The 20785-nt window shown below is 41.2% G+C and overlaps 1 protein-coding gene across 1 annotated transcript in view; it reads left to right on the forward strand.

The window, feature by feature from the left end:
• The window catches only part of GMDS (GDP-mannose 4,6-dehydratase), a 449485-nt gene that overhangs the window by 363123 nt on the left and 65577 nt on the right, over window positions 1-20785 (forward strand). The window contains exons 8-9 of the mRNA XM_035890581.1: window positions 3047-3165; window positions 12559-12655. Of these exons, the coding sequence (XP_035746474.1) occupies window positions 3047-3165; window positions 12559-12655 (216 nt within the window). The remainder of the gene's footprint in view (window positions 1-3046; window positions 3166-12558; window positions 12656-20785) is intronic.

The raw sequence follows: 20785 nt of genomic DNA on the forward strand, positions 1-20785 counted from the left end.
ATGGGCTGTACCTGTGCAAAAAAAGATTTGAATGTGGAGCCTGTTCAAAGATCTTTCTATCTTCTGGCTTGCCTTTGCATTTTTCTTATGGACTGTTCGTGCAGACCCATTCAAAGCAACAGCGTTTGGTTGCCTTCCTCAAAGCAAAACAGAACTATCATTTACTTTGTGATTTTTTAGTATGTTCATTTTTTCATACCTGATTTGATTGAGGTAATTGTAAGTGCCAACAATTGTGAATGCCAGAAAAAAGCCAGCAGTGATAGATTCTCAAGTAATCATTAATCTAAACATTCTTTCCTGGTAGAAGTTGAGGTAAAAATTGCTTTTAGCAACTCTATCGGCATTGTTTGATCGTTGCTAAGCTGATCCTGTAGAAACTTACTGCAGTTTAAGTTGTATTTCTAAGACAGTGATTGCTCTTTGAAATGGCAGACAAGAGTTGATACATCCAAATGCATAAAACTTGTTGAGGACCAATTGTGAAAGGCTGGGTTTTAGTTAGTATTGTGCAGCTGTCTCCTTCAATGTAGTACATGTTTTAGAGTAAAGTGAAACTTCCAACACTATTTTATATCAATATGCAAAATTAATGTGTAAATGTTTTAAATACTCACTGGATTGTTGAATTTCTCAGCATAAGCACCCACACTAAAATGGTGTCCAATGAATTACAATACCGAGGCATTTAAAAAGGGAGGGATGGCAAAAAATTACCGTGAGTCTGATCCTGCTTCTACTTAGATATATTAATACTGCTTTACAAGTGTGCATATTGAACACCAGGTCCTTATGCTAATATTGCGTATTCAGTCAACCTACATGGCATTTGGGGGCGGGGGGTGATTTTTACCAATAAAGGAGGTTTGGTTGTTCCATCTCTTTCAGATGTAGCTGAAGCTACAGTGCTGTGCATGTTTCAAACAAAGAAAGGCAAGACCTTGAATTAATTATGTACAGCAAACATCCGCTAAAGTCGGGAGGAGAACTACTATAAATTCTGACTCTGACCGACTGACCGTCTAATCTTTGAAATCCTTATTCACTAGAATAGTGCCTTCTTGTATGAGGAAGCTTGTTTTCAGCTGGGCTGCTGAATGAAAGCTGAAGGTCTGTGAAATCAGGACTAGGCTAGGAGAACCAGAACTATCAGTTACTTATTTTAGACATTCCTTTTACCTTTCTGTGAAGCTGCTACCACTGTGAATCCTGCAAGCTTGTCCAGTCATGAAGAAACAGGAGTTGGTGATTTACGGTAACCTCTCAAATCAGCAGGGAAACCCCAGTGTTCCAAGAAAGTTCATGTGAGAGATATGAGTTAAGGCATCTCCTCCCCACAAGAAGAGTTTCATCAGCCAGTCGGGTATTTCTGCGTCATTGGCTAGGATGTTCAATCCTGGAAAGGAAAAATAAAGTTGCTGCCATTGTCCTGCCCAGCAGGTCATATCCCTAAAGCACAATTAATGTCAAGGACTTACACAGCAGTTGCCCGAAACCCAGCCTTCCATGCACGTTCAAGAAGCAAAAAGGTTCAAAAGGAACATGTTAATAAAATCTTGTCAAAACTTTGGAAGATGCATAAAATGATAACTGGGAAGAAAAATTACTTGCAAATAGAACCATTTAAGTGGAATGTATTGCCTTGCTATGGTGAACACTGATTTAAGAATAGAGGGGGAAAAATTGAATATTTCAGGTGGTATTTACCAAGAGAAACTGAGCTGTCCCAAAGCTTTTATTAATCTGATTTGCAGAGTATCCACTACCATCAAGGGACCTACTAAAGTTGTTTTCTTTAAAGCTGATGTGAAGAGGTCAATGCAAATAGCGTTGTGGATTACACTGTGAGAAGATGACAGTCCTTTTTACCATATGGAGAGAAAGTTGAATTATTTTGTTTTCCTTTTCTGGTTATTTATTAAATGAGGATCATGCCATACAGGTATTCCCTTTTCCTCTCCAAAGGAAATGAAGTGTTTACATCATTTTGATTGATCTAAAGTAATAATTATTCCATCCGCCTACGGCTCCTAGGCTGTCAAATAGTCCAATCACTAGAGCAGTGGCTTGCACATCAGAAAACTGAAATGTACCTGCCGCGATACCTCGGACAAGTCACATGTGTCTTTGCATGCCTCTTTTTCCATCTGCTTTCCTGCTTTCATGCTGACTTAGCTGGCCAGCCCTCTGAGATGGTGCTCATCCATCATTACTTGTTTGTGGGAGGGGATTCTGTGAAAGACATCCCTGTGGGAAGTAAACTTGCTCCCCTGAAATGTAAATATGTTGATAATGCCATGAAGTTTTTCTCCAAAACCTATTGCAATTTTTGCCGCTGTGCAAACGGTTCTCTGAAAGAGATGTTAATGGCTGTCTCACTTTTCTACCAGTGTTTTCTGTGTTCCTGCATCAGAAGAAAAAGTTTCTGCTACGGTGCTTTGATATGTAACATTCAGCACATATTCAGCAGGCAAAACAGATTAATTTGGTCAAATACGCTGTTGGCTATTCTTAGTTACTATTTAATTACTTACACTTAACTAAAATCTCAACTTAACCAAAACAAACATGACAGAAGAAAGAGCCAAAAGGATCCATATTTTCATGATCCCATGTGTTTGACATCATTCTGTAGCAGACAGACAACAGCACTCTGCACTGAAACATTACAAAATTTTGTTCTTTTCCCCATATCTATGTCAATTCACGCAGTGCTTTAAACAAGTGAATCCATGCTCTTGAGCCCTAAACCAAGTCTCAGTGTTCAAAAGTAAACATATTAAAGTCTCCCCTGCAGAAACCCCTGCTGTGAAACAAATTGAAAATCAAATACAGCATTGTTTTCTGCAATAAGAAATAATTGAACTCTTTTCAGAGTTGCACTGAACTGGTTAATAGCCACCATGTTAGGAAAGTGCTAATTTCCCCAGCTTGGGGCATGTGTGTGTGTAGTTATTTCCAAATCAAAAATGCAGTAATATAATATCGTGTACCAAAGAGGCCACGTGAATGTGCACTGAATCTGACTTAATTTGTCTTTCCGCAGGCCATGTGGCTGATGTTGCAAACGGATGAGCCTGAGGACTTTGTCATAGCCACTGGGGAGGTCCATAGCGTCCGTGAATTTGTGGAGAAGTCATTTAAGCACATTGGGAAAACCATTGTGTAAGTATGAACAGGAGACAGCGTCCACGGGTTGAACGTTTCTAGCCTGTTGCATTTGCTGTGCTACGATGTATTGTTTCTATACATTCTTCTTTTTTCCCCTTTCACTTTCTAATTTTGTAACATGTGAGACCTTCCGGGCATGAGCGACTGCTGCAGTGGATACGTCTAGTGTTGCCCTCTAGATCATAAGAAAAAAATGTAGGCTGGTACGTCTTAATTTTTTATTCAAAGTCTTCATTCTCTGTTCTCCTATTGAATCCCCGGCTTGGGGGACCGATGCCCCTCCAAAGATGGTAGTACCAGGCTGCTCTTCGTCACCCTGCTGCAAAAGGGTTTTTTCTGCCCGATTCTCTATTTTGTGGCCCCAGATCCCTACAGTCCTGCTCCCATCCTCTGTGGTCTCACGAGGTGACACCTGCCAACCCTGTTCTTTCCATGTAACAGCCCATCAGCCACACCATCAGGATTATGTAGCAACCCACTCTGCATTCCTATTAGCTCTTCTCCTACTAAGCCATAAAAATGTTGAGCGGTGGGTGCAGAATGTTTACAATGCATATTCCACATAGTTTGATTGAAAATACAAAATTCCTTCTCAAGGCCATATAATAAAACCAGGATGGCTTGGTGAGCGCTTTCTGTAATTTATATTTTTATTGTTTATTATTTTTTCAATTTCCCTCCTTCTGTATCTTCTCTGGGCCCCATGCATCAACATACCGATCTCAGCTGGAAAAGGGAGAGGAAAGCCACAGGCTCTTCCATGACGCTAGCGCCAGGGCTGTTCCTCAGGCCATCAAAGTCACTTGTGCAGCTGGTGAACTTTTGACAGGGCCAATAAGTTTTACTTGGGAACAAAAACTTGACAAATTCAATAAATATGCAGAAGTGCACAGATATATACAATATTATTTGAACAGCCAGTGGGTGGCTGGGGAGGTAATAACATTTTCTCCTCAATGATTTTTTTAGTCTGGTTTCAATTTTTGGTCTCAACTTCCAGAAAAAATTCTGATGGGGGAGAGAGAGACTGTATAAATAGAATTTCTAGCCCAAAAGCTCAGTTTTGGGAATAAGTTTCTCTCCGTATTTCTAGCATCTCTTGATAGCGAGATGTCCCTGTATGATCACGCATTGCCCTGTCTTGCCTTAACAGTAGTGAGGTTTGACAGGGTAAAGGGGAGGTAGTAGGAACTCTGGTAATCTGGTAATTGCTTTGTCTTTCTTACTTTTTCTCCTTTTTCTGTACTTTTGCTTCTTGTGGCTATAGGCTAATTCTCCCTAATAAGCATTGATACAAATATGCTGTGGATTCAGTTGCTCCGTATAAATAAGAATTCTTGTGATTTTGAGAACTATTCTGTCCCTGTCTGGTGTTGTTTGCAAAAGCAAGAATGAATATTTGGTGAACAACTTTTTTTTTTTTTTTTTTTTTTTTTTTTTTTTATTTTTGATTACCTAAAACTAGAAAATGAAATGTATAGGTCGGTACCTAGCTGAATGTCTTTATTTGCAGATGTTCGCAACATCTCATTTTCTTTTGATGTCAATAAATTTATCCATTCGTTTAAAATTAAACCCCCTGCTTTGGTGTTGGCCTAAGAAGTCTCAGAATTTCCCAAGACTGACAAATCAGCATGCATTTTTCAGGAAGTAAATTAAACCCTTGAGAAAACCTAAAGAACAACAATTACGCATATAAAAGTGAAAGTACTTTTATTAATAGGTTCTGTTACAGAGAGGATATTAAAGGCTTACTTTAGATTTAGTTGGTCCTAACATACAAAATTCCGTGTCCCCTTTCTTTAATTTTTTGCTCACATATGGCTCCCTGCGGTGGACTGCCTATCATTCATATTGGTGATTACTGCAGTCGGTGTTTGGATTGAATCGATCAGTCAAAAGTTTCTCTCTCAGGGAAACATGGCAGTATGACTCCAAGTGTGATGAGGCAGGGAAGGTATTTTGTGTGTACAAAGGCATAGTTGCATTTTTTTTACTAATCAAGAAAAGTAATTTTAAAAAATTGTATAAGAATCCACATGACATCTAATGACATGGATTTTTAGGAACCTAAATTGCTTTAGGAACAGGACTTGGACTGCTAATCCCCATGGCTCTTCTGAAATTTTTCTTTACTGTCAATAAGTTATTAATTCCGTAAGCTGTTTACAGGTGGTATATAAATAGCTATACATGTGGGGACTGAGGTGACATTTTAGGTGCTAAAGCTAATTTTGTTGCTGATCATTTTAGGTATAGTCTAGCCAGATACACCAGCCACTCGTTCCCCCTGCTCCCAGAATGGGGATAGTGTCACAACAGACCCACTACTCATCCCGTAGCCATTGTTCATCTTTCAAATTGCACTAGATGTAAAATATGTCTCAGGATTTAGAAAGTTTTGTTAAGAACCTCCATAATTTTTCTAGGTGTCAGCTCGTCCCATGCTTTTTCAGCACAGACACGCTCTTTCCTTACCCTTGCTGGCTTCTTGGCTGGCCGGCTGGTAACCTCTCACATTCTTTGAAGCCCCCAAGGGCTTTCTACTCCCACCTCCTCCAGTTTGAATATATCTTCTTCAGGGAGTAACCTGGCAGCAAAATCCTCCACTTTAGCATTGTGGGACCCCACTGGTGAGTCCCATTGATCTGTTTCTTTACAATTTATGAGGCAACTAAGAACCGGCACACCAGAGTGCAATTGCTAAATGAGCTCCTGTGAGGATGGCTGCTTTCTTCCTATCTCCCTTCCTCAAAGTTTGGTTGAGTTGCTTGGTTTTTTTTTTTTTTTGCAGGGTTGCAGGTATTACGAAACTTTGCAATCTCAAAGACTTATCTGGGAAATTTCCAGCAGCCCTTTCTACTGCTGTAAGTGATGGCACAGCTTCTTGGTATTGCTGTACAATGCGCCTTTCAAAGCTGATGGAATGATGGAGTAAATGGCCAGGAGGGATGTCATGGCAAGCAGCAGTTGGCAGGGCTCATAGCACATCTGAGAACACAGGGCATGTATGCAGGGGCTCTTAACCATCCCTACTTTGTGCTTTGGCAGGGCAAGTTGCAAATGTAACAAAGTCTTAGCTGTCACATCTTGATATCACAGCAGAGAACAGGAAGAAAAGCAATCCTGGCTGCCCCATCAACCAACTGAAAGTATTTATTTTTTTTTTTTAGGGTTTTTTGTCTTCTTAACAATTCACATTAACTTACACAGCTGAAAATCCAGGACAGCCTAAAATGTCTTTCCAAGAAGACAGCATAATACTGTGTCATAGCCAGTCATTAGCACGCATCAGGACTATGTTTTCTAGCCAAAATAAGGGAGAGAAAAACTTTACTACATTTTTGTAACTGATGAAGTGTACAGCTGCAATAAGGCTGATTCCCTCTCTGAAATTGACTGTAAAGTGTACACAGAGGTTTATCTACCTTGTGTGGTTTTTCTCTTCTAACATTTCTTTTTCAAGGGAGAAATTTCGAATTATATTTATATAGTCCTCTGAATCATTCAAATTCAGTCCTTTGTACTAACAGGAAAGCCTCAGAGCTACAAATATTTTCCCCCTGTAAGGATTATGTTTTTTTTTCTTTTACTTTCCCTTCTACTTATTACTAATTAAGTAGTACTTGGGGGAAACACTTCCCGCCTATAATTTGAACTACAGCAGGGTAAACGAAACAGGCAAACGCTTGTCTTGACTAATTTTCTGTCATTAATCTTATTAAATTAGAACAGGATTGCAAAGATAGCCTGAAACCACTACAGCACTCGGAGATCTTTGCAGAGTGCTACAAAGACTGCTGTCTGCAAATGTGGAAAGAAAAAAAAAAGAAAAGAAAAAAAAAAAAAAGAAAAAAAAACTGTTCAAGCAGTGGAAAGATTTATTGTGGTTTTTATTAATATAAAATATATGTGCATTTGTTACAGAAATATTCATTGCTTCCAGGATCAGAATTAATTCAGTAAAAATGAATATTTTACTCCAGTCATTTGGCTCTATGTGCAAATTTTATCTTAACTAACATGCCAGTTGGTCTTATAAAAGATCACCCCAAAAAGGGGAAGTGTGCAGATAAGCTATAAGGTCTAATGAGGTGAACAACTAGCAAAAGTGGAGCAGTGGCCCCTTCAGTGACAGTGAAGGTTGAACTGAGATTGAACTGAGGGAGGAGGGTTTTTCTGGTATGGCTTTTTTCTTTTTTTTTTTCCTTTTTACCTTAAAATGGAAGGTTGGGTTACAGGAACACATGAGGTTTGAAGGATTGCTGTGAGAATGGGGAGCCAACAATACATTAGTAATGGTGCTGTGGGGACGTGGAAGAGGAGCCATGAAAAGTCATCATCAAAACAGCTGCTGTTCCCAGGTCTGGCTTTTGCCCACCAAAAATTGCTGCCTGGCCAGTGCTATGTGTTGTATTTAACAGCTCAGGAAAATCAGAAGCTTTCAGATGAGGAGGAAGGGAACAGAATCTCATACAGAAATTGGAGGCATTTTGAAGACTGGTAGTTGAAAGGAACCCAGCCAGCTTGGTGAAGAAATGCTGGCTTGGGTCAATGCACACGAGCAAGGGTCCTTGCTTAGGACTGCACCACTTTTCTCACCATTCTCACTTACAGAGTATATGTTTTAGGGGAGCATTTAACGCACCTCAGCTGGAGAATTAACTCTTCCAACTGAGCAGGCTTTTATTACTTTCTTATTGATACAAGGTTTTATATGCAGGCAGACCTAACAACTATTTCAGAACTCAAATTAAGGTTTTGAAGACTGTAACCATTTAATTATCTGTTTTCATTCATCGTAAGAAGTATGAGACTTTCTCCTATAGGAAGACTGGGTGAGAATTAAATGTGATGTTTCATGGGAAATTCAACATTTTTCCCCCCAAGTGAAATGAAAATAATTGTCACAAAGGCAGTTTGGAAAATTACATTATTTCAGGACTGTTTTGTTTCTATTCTAACCTCCTTTTAAAGAAAAAATAACTTTAAAAGAATTTTTAAAGCCATTTTGAAAGAAAAAGAAAAAAACCAAAATTTTTCCATTCTGAAAATGTCAAAGCATTTTTTTTTTTAGATTTTATTAATAGTTCACAGTAATGGAACTTACTTGAAACTAAAACTTTTCTTTCCAGAATATTTTGATTTTAACAGGAGCATTAATATTCTTTGAGAAAACATTTTCTTTTCAACACCAACTTTCGCAATTTGGAGTAAAGGGATAAGAGCTTCAAAAGATTTGCAATGAACTGAAAAAAAAAAAAAAACAAAACATAGGGAGCCTAGCATGTATTCTTTTTAAAGAATACATAATGTTTCATAATGCAGGGAGTCACAATTTAGAATTTTGAAACTTGAGCTTGCCAATGCTGGGAATACAATAGCAGCAATAACATCATTTTAACTGTGTTCCTTTAATGAACAAAAACACTGGAGACCTGATTCATCAGAGCATTTGAAAAAAATTTTATGTACATCTCTCTATGGTAGCATACTTGTTCTTTAGGCTTAAGCAGAAGATTGTGGTTAAACAATCTCTATATCCTTGATTGCTTTGATGCATCAGAGCTGCTGGCAAGGTTGGTGGTTGAGTTGGTGGCAAAGGAACATATGAAGAGTCATATTTGAAGTTTTCCTACAAAAGATTACTTGCAAAAGACGTTAATGGTCTGTGATATAGTGTCAGTTTTGCTGTTTATAATGTGCCAGGACATAATGAAGTGCTTTGGCTTAACTGTGTGTGTAGCAGCAATCAGGCCACAACTCCGAGACGTCTCCACAAATGGTATCTCCTATTAGCTGTGGAGGAAGAGCAAAATTTTCCTAAAATTTTCATTTTCAAATGTGAAAATATTTTCTATTGGCTTATATTTGATTTAAAAGGTGTGTGTGATAGTTTCATTTTTCTGTAAAGAGGCTGAGCAGCTGTAGCTGCTAGGGGTTTTGAAAATTTTTTTAAATGCTATCAGTTCTATATCTGTGTAAAGATCAAGCAAGGAGATGAAATGCATATACTTGTTCAGTTTATCTGTGCTTTTGTGAAAGGTTTAATTTTTAGTTGACTTCTTCACCACCTCAAAAATATATGTACTTTGCCTTGTTTGCTTCTCAATTACAGCCATTTGGACCATTTGGTCCATTGCAGTGCTATTCCCACCCCACCTTGATTATCCTGGTTCCCCTGTGCTCTTCCCTGACCACCTCACACCCCACCGAGTGGGTGTCCCAGCTCTTCATCCTCACAAAATCCTCTGTACCTGTGGATGTTTTTCTAGCCTGAAGCTTGCTGTCTTACTGAATAGTTATAGTAAATGAAAAATAATTGGAATCTCCAGAGCTGAAGAGGAAAAGGAGCATTCATCACCACTGATTAATAAGTATTATAACAGTAGTGACCTGCAGATATGGAATTAGCCTTAAATTAAATGCAGTCCATTCCTCTGTAAATCCAGAGTGTAAAAGATCTTGAGGTGAAGAATCTTTTATACAAGTAAACTTGGAAATGCATTTGAAATGTGATTACCTTAGTTTTATGGAAATTTCTGAGGTCAGTGATAGTAGTGGTATACACTGGAGTTAACAGTGACTATTGTGCTAAGTATTCCAAAGCACCTCTCTCCAACAGTGAGGCACTCAACATGGAAGCGTAGATGCAGAGGGCATCAAACCCACTTTGTCAGTAGCGTGGTCTTGTGCATCCTTCTCCAGGTGCAGAGCGTTCTGGCATATGGCTGATGTCATCAGCCATGAGAGCAAACCCATCCTTTGCTTCAGTGAGAGGGTGAAACTCCCCAGGGTGGGGCAGGCAATGGTCTTCCTGCAGAGGCTTGTTGCCCGCACGCTCCAGGACTGGCATTTTGTGAAAAACCTACACTAGGCCAGTCGGCGCCTGCCTGGAAGCCCTGGACTCTTACACCACCTGGGGGATCCACTCCCCATCCTCTATAAATTTAGCCCAGCCCCGATTAGCCAAATTTTCTTTAGCCAGGGATCTTTTGTGTTTCCCCTAAGTTACATAAGGCTGTTTTCTCGCCTACTTGGGCATCCGCCCTAAGCAGCAGAAAGCTGGGTAGTCCTTGTGGCTGGATCTAAAACCACAGCAATGTGAGGGTTCCCCATGCCTCCTCTTCCACCATGCTCGTGCTTCGGGGTAATCGTAGAATCATAGAAGGTTTGGGGTTGGAAAGGACCTTTAGGGGTCACCTTGTCCAACCGCCAATCTGGCATTACGTTTTCCAGTTAACACTTCTGACTGCAATTTGATAAATTCAGGAAGTTTTTGGTGTCTGATTATTTATTTTTTTTTCCTTTTCCTTGTGGTTAGAGGAAGAGGGGATGGAGGGTTGGTTAGTGAAATGGATGTCTTGCTCCTGGTGTCAGGCGGACCCCTGCACAATCCCTTTCATCAGCAGTATGGTGTCCCCAGCTGTGAGCGCCGAGGTGCCAGGAGTAATTCGAAGGGTGGCTATCAAATGCTACTTTGTTCACAATAAGAAGTACTTTTTTTTTTTTTCCCCCCTTGTGAACTTTTCACATTACTGGGCTGAGCAAAACGGGTGGAGATCTCTTCTTAAGCTACTTCTATTGTTATATAACTTTGATAGCGACATTAAGTGAGTCTTTACTGGCTCGGCCGAGCCTTCTGGAGCCTGTTGGGTGTTAAATGGGGTTCTCTGCTCAGTGACCTCCAACAACAACTGACGTCTCCTGATCTAAGCGCTTCCTGTTGTTTTACTGGTGACGGTTAGTTTTCTATTAAGCTCATTTGAGTCCTGCACATTTTTACCCTCTGCCCTTTAAAGGGAGGGACTAATGTTAGTTTTGGCTTCTGAATGAAAACTTTGCAGTTCAGGCTTCAAACAGAACAACCGTGAAAAAGAAAGAAAGAAAATTTAAATTATAAATCATCCTTAGCATCATGGCATGACTATTAAGAGCTGACTTCACTGTGGCTGTTATCTGTTGGAAATTATTTCAATGTGAAGTGTTCCCAGTATCAAGCATCCTACAGGCTTTGCTAGTCATCCAAAAATGATGAGTTGTGCTTAAAAAACGTGGGATTTAAAAACTAGTAATAACGCATATTTGGTATTTCCTTCTGCCTTTTGGTGTCTTAACCTTCATGGGTACACAGAGGTCACATTTTCAGACTTTCCTCCTTAGCCCTCAGGGCTAGAAACTCAAAAATGAAGGCTGAGATTGTCAAAGAATTAAATTCTTCTAGGAGCCTGGGGGGGGGGCGGGGGCAGGGGAGCAAGGAGAAATCAAATCTGTGACAAAATCCCAAGAGCTGGCAGTACAATTAGTAAGTGGGAGGCAAAGGGCACTTTTCTTTCCTTGCTGGTGACTGAGGCTAAATAGTCAAAATCACAGTGCCGACTTAAATTACATAGATTTTACTTCGATGCAAAAAAAGTAAAGGATTTCATCACTACACTTTTATGCCAAGCTGGTTCGGAGCCCCACGATACATACTTAGAGACAAAAAGCAAAGAGAGGCTAGAGCTTCAGTCCTAACTCCAGATTTTGTACATTCAGTGGATTAGGTTTGATGCACCAATGTACGTTCCTACATGCATCATCCACAGCACTGGTTTTGGGGGGGAGCATCGTCCTCAGGCTGCTGCTGGCCTCTCCAAAGGCAGAGCTAGTCACCCACCAAACCATGCCTCTTCTGCTGCTCCTGAAATTTTAGACCAGGACAGTCGCTAACAAAATAGTTCACAGCACCACCAGATCACATAAATTACAGCAAATTGCAGGCTGTTTGACACATATGAAACTAATTTGGACAAAGTAGCTGGCTTTTGGCTCACAGGTAGTAAGTACTGTTTACAGTACATGTATGTGAAGTGCCATGTCGAGCTAGGACTGAAAACTCAAGAAGTGTTTTTGTTTTGTTTTTCCTAGTTAAGCACAAATTAAATTATGCAGTTTAATGCTATTCAAACAGAGCTTCACGTCCATAAAATTAACAGATTAAAGAGTTCCTGAAAGTATTGGCCAAAATACAAGAATTAAAAATATTTTAAGAAAACAACTTCGAACTAATCCACAAATGAAAAACTTCACTGTCATATTTATTTGCAGATACATGAGACATTCTGAAATCAGGACGTTTTATTTTCCCCTAGCATTATGTGTTTAATTTGGAAGTCCTGTATTTTAGACCTTCCACTGAATGAAAAACCAAACCAAAGAGACTTCAAAAGCCATTGTTGCTCCATTCAAGTCTAAACTCTGCCTTTGTTCCTATAGCTAATGAGTTTATACTGTCCTGCAGGGAGAATTGACACCGGCCTCAAGTAAATGAAAGCAGGCCAAATGCTGGTAGGATCAGAGCACTAAAGTAATTATGGGTTGATTGAATGTTTATCTTCTTTACAGGTGGGAAGGGAAGAATGAAAATGAAGTAGGACGATGCAAAGAGACTGGCAAGATTCATGTGACAGTCAATCACAAGTACTACAGGCCAACTGAAGTGGTAAGAAAATGCCCTCTCTTAGCTTTGCAAATGAATAATCCAATCACTCAGCCAATAAATTGCTGCATTTGGCCAGCAGTCTGTGAAAGTGGCTTAATTGCACTCCTGCTGCCAGCTTTTAGAGCTCTAAATTAGCCTGCTTGTTGGCCCCCTCGCAGCCACCTACCTGGGAAGATGCAGGCGGGCAGCACTGCCCAGGGGGAGCGGGTTTGCCACTCCAGTGACAGAGATGCCACTCTGCTTAGGTCACCCCCTCTGAATGGGAGAGGGGATGCTAAGGGGGGTGAAACATCACCTTCTGAGGAACAAAACAACGTGTAAAACAACTTGTCCTTTCTGGTCTTGAATGGGTATGTGGTCCTCCCTCCTCCGGCTGCAAGAAGGGAAAGCAGAGGAAGGTGGGCTCTAACAGGCTTGATTTTTAAAGTACCTCCTTCTGTGTCTTCATGACAGTGTTTCAGCTCCATTAAAGTGAGTATCCCCTGTTCGGCTGATGCCTTTGTAACTGTGGGTACCACAAAATGCCCATTTTAGAGGAGCACGCGTGCTTTATTTTCTCAGGTGCTTTGCAGGGTCCCACTCAGTAACTGCTCATTTGCAGAACACACCTTCACTACCAGGAACGCCTCAGTGAAGTCTGCTCAGGGTGCTCAACCAGCACATGCTGTTGCAGGACCAAGCCACTAACCTCTGTGCTCAAATCATCTAATGAGCATGCTAGGAGAGCGAAAAAAAGGAAAACAACAATATTTCCAAGTCAGGCAGGGTGGTGGCAACGCACAGAGGTGGTACAGGACGGAGCCTGGTTTCTGGACACGGTGAACAATGGCCCCAGTTGTGCCATGTGGGAGTGGGTGTGCCCAGGAGAGGATGTTCTCAGGGTGATACCAGCCCCGCCGGCTGCTGACACAGCGTCGGCTGTCAGTCTGTCCGTTCAGAAGTGCTGGTTTCAGCTGCCTGATTCAAGCAAGGTGTGATGAGAGCATGCTTGTCTTGACACTGATTGCACAGTGGGAGTGGGGAGCTGCATGTGTGCAAGTGGACATGGGTTCTAAAGTGGAAATTCAGAGGGGAACAGAGACTCTCATGTTATGTAAAAAAAGGGCTGGGCCGGTGCATCAGAATCAAATGCTAGGAAGTCATTAAGAGCTGTCCATCATTCTGTGCTTTGGTAAGGTGTCAGGATGATAAGGAGGACACACAGACAAAAGGGCTTGCCAAACAGGAAAAGGACACTTGACCCAACAAGTCTGCGCTTTGTGAGACCCGCTTCCCTGCTTTGTCATACCTCTTACTAACAAGTACATAATTCACTCCTCAAAATTCACGGGTAGTATGTAGCTATTCTGAAGCCCTCGCTGTACTTCCACCTTATTCATGCGCTCAAAATTTTTCTGCTGAAATATAGTGGTGCTCATGGTCTCCTCTCTGTCCTTATTGGTGTCATTTGGGGAACACAATTTCTGGATTTTAAATTCAGCTCTCTACACGCTTGTCCATTTTGGGGCAGTGCATAAGCACAGGACCCTCAGGAATGCTCATGCAATTGGTGATGGGTCCATACGTGAGTATGGGGATGTATTCAAATACAGAGTGGAATGTGGCTTTGAAATAGCACTGCATATAAACTCAGTAGACATCTGATGTTTACCTGAAATTATCTGGTCTGTCGTAGGCCACCTTCCCCTGGGCTCCATCTCTCTCTTCCAGTGCCCCCATCTTGCCCTGTGTTTAACACAGTCCCTGCTTGGTTCCTGTGGAACCCAGGAAGGCTGTGAAGCTGCTCAAGCATGATCAAGGTAGAAGCACAAAATGGGTCTTGAAGTACCTTTGTCTTAAGGAATACGCAGGTGAACTGTGAGCAAACGCCTTTATGCAGAGATGCAGCATCCACTTCTTGCAATCAAAGTTTCCTTTTTAGAGCATCTCTGGATGGCTACCCAGAATCACTTTCATTTCTTTTAATTCTGATTTTATTTCCATTCCTTATCAAAGGCAGGGAAACTTCTGTTTGTTTCAGCCAGGGAAACGCATCTGTGCAATTCCAAAATGCCAGACCAAAATCCAATCCATCGCAAGAAAGCGAGGAAAAACAATGAGGGAACAGAAACGGACTGACGACATGTGTCCCCTCCTGCCATCCTCACCAAGACTGCTGCTGAAGGGCAAGAAAGCCTCAGGCTGACATTTTGGAAGGAGGCTTAGCCAGATCAGTTAACAGGAATTCTGCTGTTGAATCCCAGCTGACACAGAAAATCTGATGCTCGGATTCTCATGTCTTATTTGGAAACATTTCTGTCTGTCTAAAATGTAACATGGTATTCTGGAAAGTGAAAATAAATATCATTTAATCTTGTGTACAGTCAGTTCTGACAGTGCCAATACATTCATTTGAAAACACATTTGTTTTCTTCAGTTAGTGATCCCTGGGGTCAAGGCTTCCCATTGAAAAGCTTAGCTGTACTGAAGAAGAAACCTTGAAATGTGAGACTGTCTTCTGGTCAAACTAAGTAGACCCTTTGAATGCACTGACTCTAAATCTCTTCACTCTGCTTTTGACTGCTTTGGGGCCCCCTGATATTTACTGGCCTTGGGAATTGTTCCTGCTAATGCTTCTAACGCCTGTCTCTCTCCTCCCCTCCTTGCATCTTGCCAACTGCAAACCTATCGGTATCATTTCTTTCGGCTTGTATCGAATTCCTAGCAATGTCTTTTCTGACCCTTTTTTAATTGTATTGGGAGACTCTAGCCTACTGCAAGGATTGGGGAAAAACGGTTACTTCTGCCTTTCCTAAAATCAGCACAGTTTTCACAGGAGCTTCATGACAAGTTTACTTTTTATAGTGAACTTGATACACTATGGAATATGCTTTCACACATTTTGCAGGCTTTTTTAGCACATGGCTAGTAAGGTCGTACTTTACACTCATTTGCTGCCCCAGGCATGTAAATATAAGTTTCCACTGCAGTTTACTCACCTGTAAAATGTAGATACTTCAGAAATTCTCTCACTAGTCTTTTCTACTTTTGTTACAATCAGAATGTTCATGTTGTAGGTAGGCAATTTAGTCTATACTTGGATTTAAATAATCTATTTGGAATTCACAAAAACAATATTTAAATGAATTTTAAATTACTTTTAAAAGTTAAAACTGAAATTCAGTGAGCCACCTCAGTCAATTGGAAATAAGCAGCCCTGCAGCACAGGATGTTGGAAGCATCAGGTCTCTCAACCCCTGAAGTTGGGTAATTTTTAGAGAATTTAGGGCCTGTCTTTAATTTTCTTATCTTTCAGCAAGATAATTACTATTAATTTGTATGCAGAAATTTCCCTCTAAGAATTGCACAATTGCTTCTAATCAAATTATGCCCGTTAAGGTGTTTGAGTAAAATTACCTGTATTATTTTTTCATGGCAGATATTAAGCTAACAGTTCCACAGGAGCTTGCTTCATTTCATTGCCCTTTCGTGCAACAATGAAGACTAACTCCAGGTCTCACTGGTCTGTCCTGTCATCACAGAACTTAAGATGTATATATGTCTCCATTGTTAGGAGTTTATGTTACTTTTTAAAAGGGGAAAAAAAAAGAAACCTTTCAACCATATGTAAATGTTGGGTTTACTCTAAATCTAATGCTCCGCATGTGTTACAGGGAATTCTTCCCCTTCCCTCCCACCTGTTTCTGCCGTTGGCCTACAGCTTGCCTAGGATAGGAACTGCAGGTTTTATTCATGCATCACATTTGCTATGGGCTGGCATGGCTGTAACCCCAAGGATGTACATACATCAATGCAAATTTCTTTCCTTTACGCAAGCCCTGGAAACTCTGTCACAATGTGATGCTAATATTTAAGCAGTCATCTGGCCTCTTATTATTCTTCTTCAAAGAAAAAGGGGCATGCTAACTTGCTAACTTCTTCCTTTTGCTGTATGCCTTAAGCAATCAAGCATTTATCTCCCAGTCCATTCTAGCAGTGATATAAATGAAACTCCATGTAATCGTTAGGAGAAAAAAATCTTCTGGAATTATTTCTTTAAAACTGCTCTTTCTAACTCCTAAGAAGTTCTGTATCCCTCCTTACCAGGGTGTTTACTTTTCAAAGGATTGTTGTATCTAAATATCTATAGATAGACATACATGTAAGAAATTTCCGAAGTCTTCTATGTGTTTCTTACACCAAACTTTACATCTTTACTTAACTGTATTTGGCCTCAGTTGCCCTTTTTCCTCCTTGGAATTAAGCAGGACGGCTTTAAATTTCAGTCTCTTCAGATGTTTTTTAAAAATTCAGCTCTATGTTTCCCATGTTTCATAGGATTCCAGTAAAAATTCCTTGGGGCATATCACATTCTCCCAAAGTCAGCTTTCTTAAAGTCAAAAACATTTCTGAACTCCTCTAAGTGTTCCTGCCCTAAAGAGCATTTGGAGTCTAATGAAACCATAATCACAAAACCCCAAATGCCCTGCACTTCCACTTCAGTTTTCATACAGGTTTCATTTCCTACCCTTAAGTTCAGAGTCGCCTGTGACTGTAAACTGTTCAGATGTCTGCACGAGGAAACATGTGCTTCCCTTCCTCAAGGATCTTTTTGCTCATCAATGTCGATACGTGGCCTGTATTAATACTCATGAAAATGAAATGGGAGCATTCAAGGAAGAATAAACTGCAGATGATTTTCCTGTCTATTTTCCTCACTAGCAGCCAGGTAAAGAAGTTGCAAGTTGTCATAATTCTGACAGTCTTCTCTTATCTGTTGGGGTTTCTTTCCTGCTTGTTCTGAAAATGTATGTCAACATCTGAAAACTACTGCCTTGGTAGATGATTACCTCTGTTGTCCTTAGTTCTCCTCCAAGCTGACCTTGCTGCTGTGCCAGCCAAAAATGTTTGTATCTTTCCTTACTTCAAACTCAATATTATCTCTGCATTGCTTTGCCACCCTCTTCCTTTTATTTGTCCCTCCTGCTAATAAAACTGGCAGCAGATTTTTGTTTGTTTGTTTGTTTTAGTTAAGGCCTCACATATCAGGCATCTCAGAGGTATCTCTGAAAACATACATGTCAAATTCAGCCAAGTAAAATAATGATTAGTAGTAACTTGTAACATCTACAAAGCACTCAGCACTTAACATGTTTTAAATGTTTCTCAACAAGCATGTGAATAAGGTTTTTAAAAAAAAAACAAAATAGTATCACCACGTTTCTGCTTCTGAAACACATGTATGGCAGAGCAGACAGACTACACTACTTGAGTGAGATCATGAGGCGGTGGCAAAGTTAAGCGAAGAGCCCGATGGCCTTGTGCTCTGCTGCCATTCCTAAAGGACACAACTGTCCCTCCACAGGTAGCTTTCTATTTTTTTATCTCACCCTGATTTTGTTCATCTTAGTTGTTCCTTAGAGGATATGAAGATCATTTATGCTATGATGTTTTCCTCTTAATATGTCACCAAACCTGAGAAGCTTCAGCAGGCTCGTGTCCAGTCTTGCTCACGGTCTTGTTTAATCCTCTTAACAGACTCTTAGCAGGAGCCCTAGCTTACCTCCTTTCTTGTGGGAGCAGATACCTAATATGTGCCCCTCCAACACTCCCACACACATTTCTGACGTTTTGCTTCATAACTAGCTCATTACATCAGTCTCAGACAGTCACATCCAGTAGAGGAATCCCTCTGGACACCACTGTTTGCAGTCTTCATATGCTGGGCTTTACTCGGTTGCTTCTCTTTGCGTCATCCTGCTCCTCCTCTGCTGTGCCTCCAACAAAATATTTCTCTGGCAACTTCTGCAGCTGGCTCTGTTCCCTTTCCTCCTTCACCACCTCTTTCCCTGCTGTCATTCCTGAGGTTTTGAAACCAGCCATGTGTCATCTGTGACCTTCACATCTTCATTGCTCTTCCTGAGAACATCAGCCTGTCGCTCTGAGTCTGCTTTCTGATCCCCTAATACCACAACTATCCAACAAGACTAGCCAGAGGAAGAGGGTGTCCTTACCTCCTGGGGTCTAAGTTGGAGTGCTTTCGCACCCTGGGTGTTGCACCATATGTTCGTTTACAAGATCAGTAGTTTTTCTTCAGAAATGCTTGGACTAGCTGAAGAAATCTCTGACTAACTTTGGGCAATGCAATTTTCCACTCTGGGTGGGTAAAGAGATTGCAACCCCATTGAAAAGCTAGTGTGTAAAGATAAAGCTGTCATCCAGGCAGAAGGGTTGGTGGTTTTAATTCATTGCTCGTTTTTCTAAATGTTGTTGACATATAGCAATTAGTGGAAATCTTGGATGTGACAGATCCAGGCTCATCTCCTGAAAACAGATTTTTAAATTAAACTTAGTGACTGGAGATTAAGGCGGAGGGAGAGGTGAATGAGGATAGAAGGCTGTTTACCTCCTTAATTAGGCCCTGATTCAGCCAAGCATCCAAGCAAGTGCTTCACTTCAAGGGTATGAATAGTTAATAGGGACAGTTTCCATACTCGGAGCTAAGGGTGTGCTTATGGCACTGCTGCTTCTTAATATGAAGCAAAGCAATTCATCTGTGATGGGAACTGAGATGGCCAGCCCAAACGTTTGTGGGAACTCAGGAGGTGCCCACTGATTATTCTTGTTTGCCTGCCCCATTGTACATGAGCACAGTACTCGGGAACGGAGATGCTGAAATAGCTCAAGACGGTTTCTCTAGCCAGATTCTCTTAGCGTGGCTTTGCAGGCAAGAAGAATTAGACCAAGTTCATGCAGTTTGTAGTTTTAATCAACCGCTCCTGCAGTGACGTTTCCTGCCTGTAATTCTTCTCTGCCTTCCTGGCAGTGGGGGGTCTTACCGCCACCTCTTCACTTATGCATGTTTATTCATGCGCAGAAAGTCTCTCTTTATCTCACCTCTTATCCCCCTGCCTCCCCCTTCTCTTGGCCTGCCATTTGGCCTCGTCCTCCCCCTTGTTATCTCTGTCTGTTGTCTCACCCGCATTTGGACCATCCCTTGTTTTCTTATCACTGCCTGTCCTATGCCTGTCCCATACAAACACTCCCTGTGCTCCAGCAGATGTGGTGGGAAATGCAAAGTCTCTGGAGGGAAGTCACGGGGGTGGGAGAAAGCCCAGAGCAGGCAAAAGCCACGACATAAGTCCCGGCTCAGGCAGCACCAAAGACACATTTGTCACAGCTGCCGAGTATTCCCTCCTACCAACGGTCTCCACCACCTACAGCCTATTCCCTGTTTCCTACGTGACATCAGACATTCAAAAGAGATGAACTGTGGTTCAGACCACAGTTTGGAGTGCCCAGTGAGACTGGACTACTGGCAGAGTGGCTCAGCACAAAGCTGTCCCCACCAGGACTTTCTAAAGACCTTGGTGTCAGAGGTGGTTGAGGTCACTCACGGACCTGATTGATTGCTGGTTCGCATTCAAAAGTGGGAGCATGTCTGAAGATCTGTCTCACTATCAGAAGCTGTATATTTTATTTTACAATGGGATTTTAAAAGTCAAGCAATATGTTAACAATACTGTTTGCAATTTGACTGTGTTTCCCACCACGCTGTAACCTTTTCTTTTAAGCGTGCTGTGCCAGCTCAACTCTTGCAATGGTTTTAGAATGGCAGCACAGAACCGTAAATGACATGATTTATATGAAAATAAAAATGGCTTTTGAATACAGAGGATATGAGACAGAGGTGAGGTTTCCTTCAGCAAATCTGGAATTAAGGGCTAGACTCCTGTCTAATTTCTCCAGCCTTCGCAAGAGCTTGCCTGCCTTCAGCTGTTTGTATTTTATTTTATGGGTGAGTGGGTGCACAAAGGAAGATGACAGCCACAGAGTGTTTGGGTGTTTCATCTGAGAAGCCATGAGATGGTTTTAGTGTCATTAAAAGCAGCTTCTGTTGAGTTTGGGTCAGCAGATGCCTTGACATCAGCCTTTTCAGCCTGAAACCTTCCAGTCAGTGGTTTTCTGGGGGCATAGCCATCTCAAGCCTGAGTATGTCATGGTACCTAATATTTTTGCTGCTTGAAAGATGGTACTTCAAGCCACTGATTCTCAAAATCCTATGCTGCCTCCTGCAAAATATGTATCAGTGTTACTTTGGTGCTGCTGAAGACCTTACCCCGGGGTGAGTGCAGTCGTCCCTCTGAGGGA

This window comes from Egretta garzetta, unplaced genomic scaffold, assembly GCF_000687185.1.
Source record: "Egretta garzetta isolate BGI_Z169 unplaced genomic scaffold, ASM68718v1 scaffold283, whole genome shotgun sequence".
Lineage (NCBI taxonomy): Eukaryota > Metazoa > Chordata > Aves > Pelecaniformes > Ardeidae > Egretta > Egretta garzetta.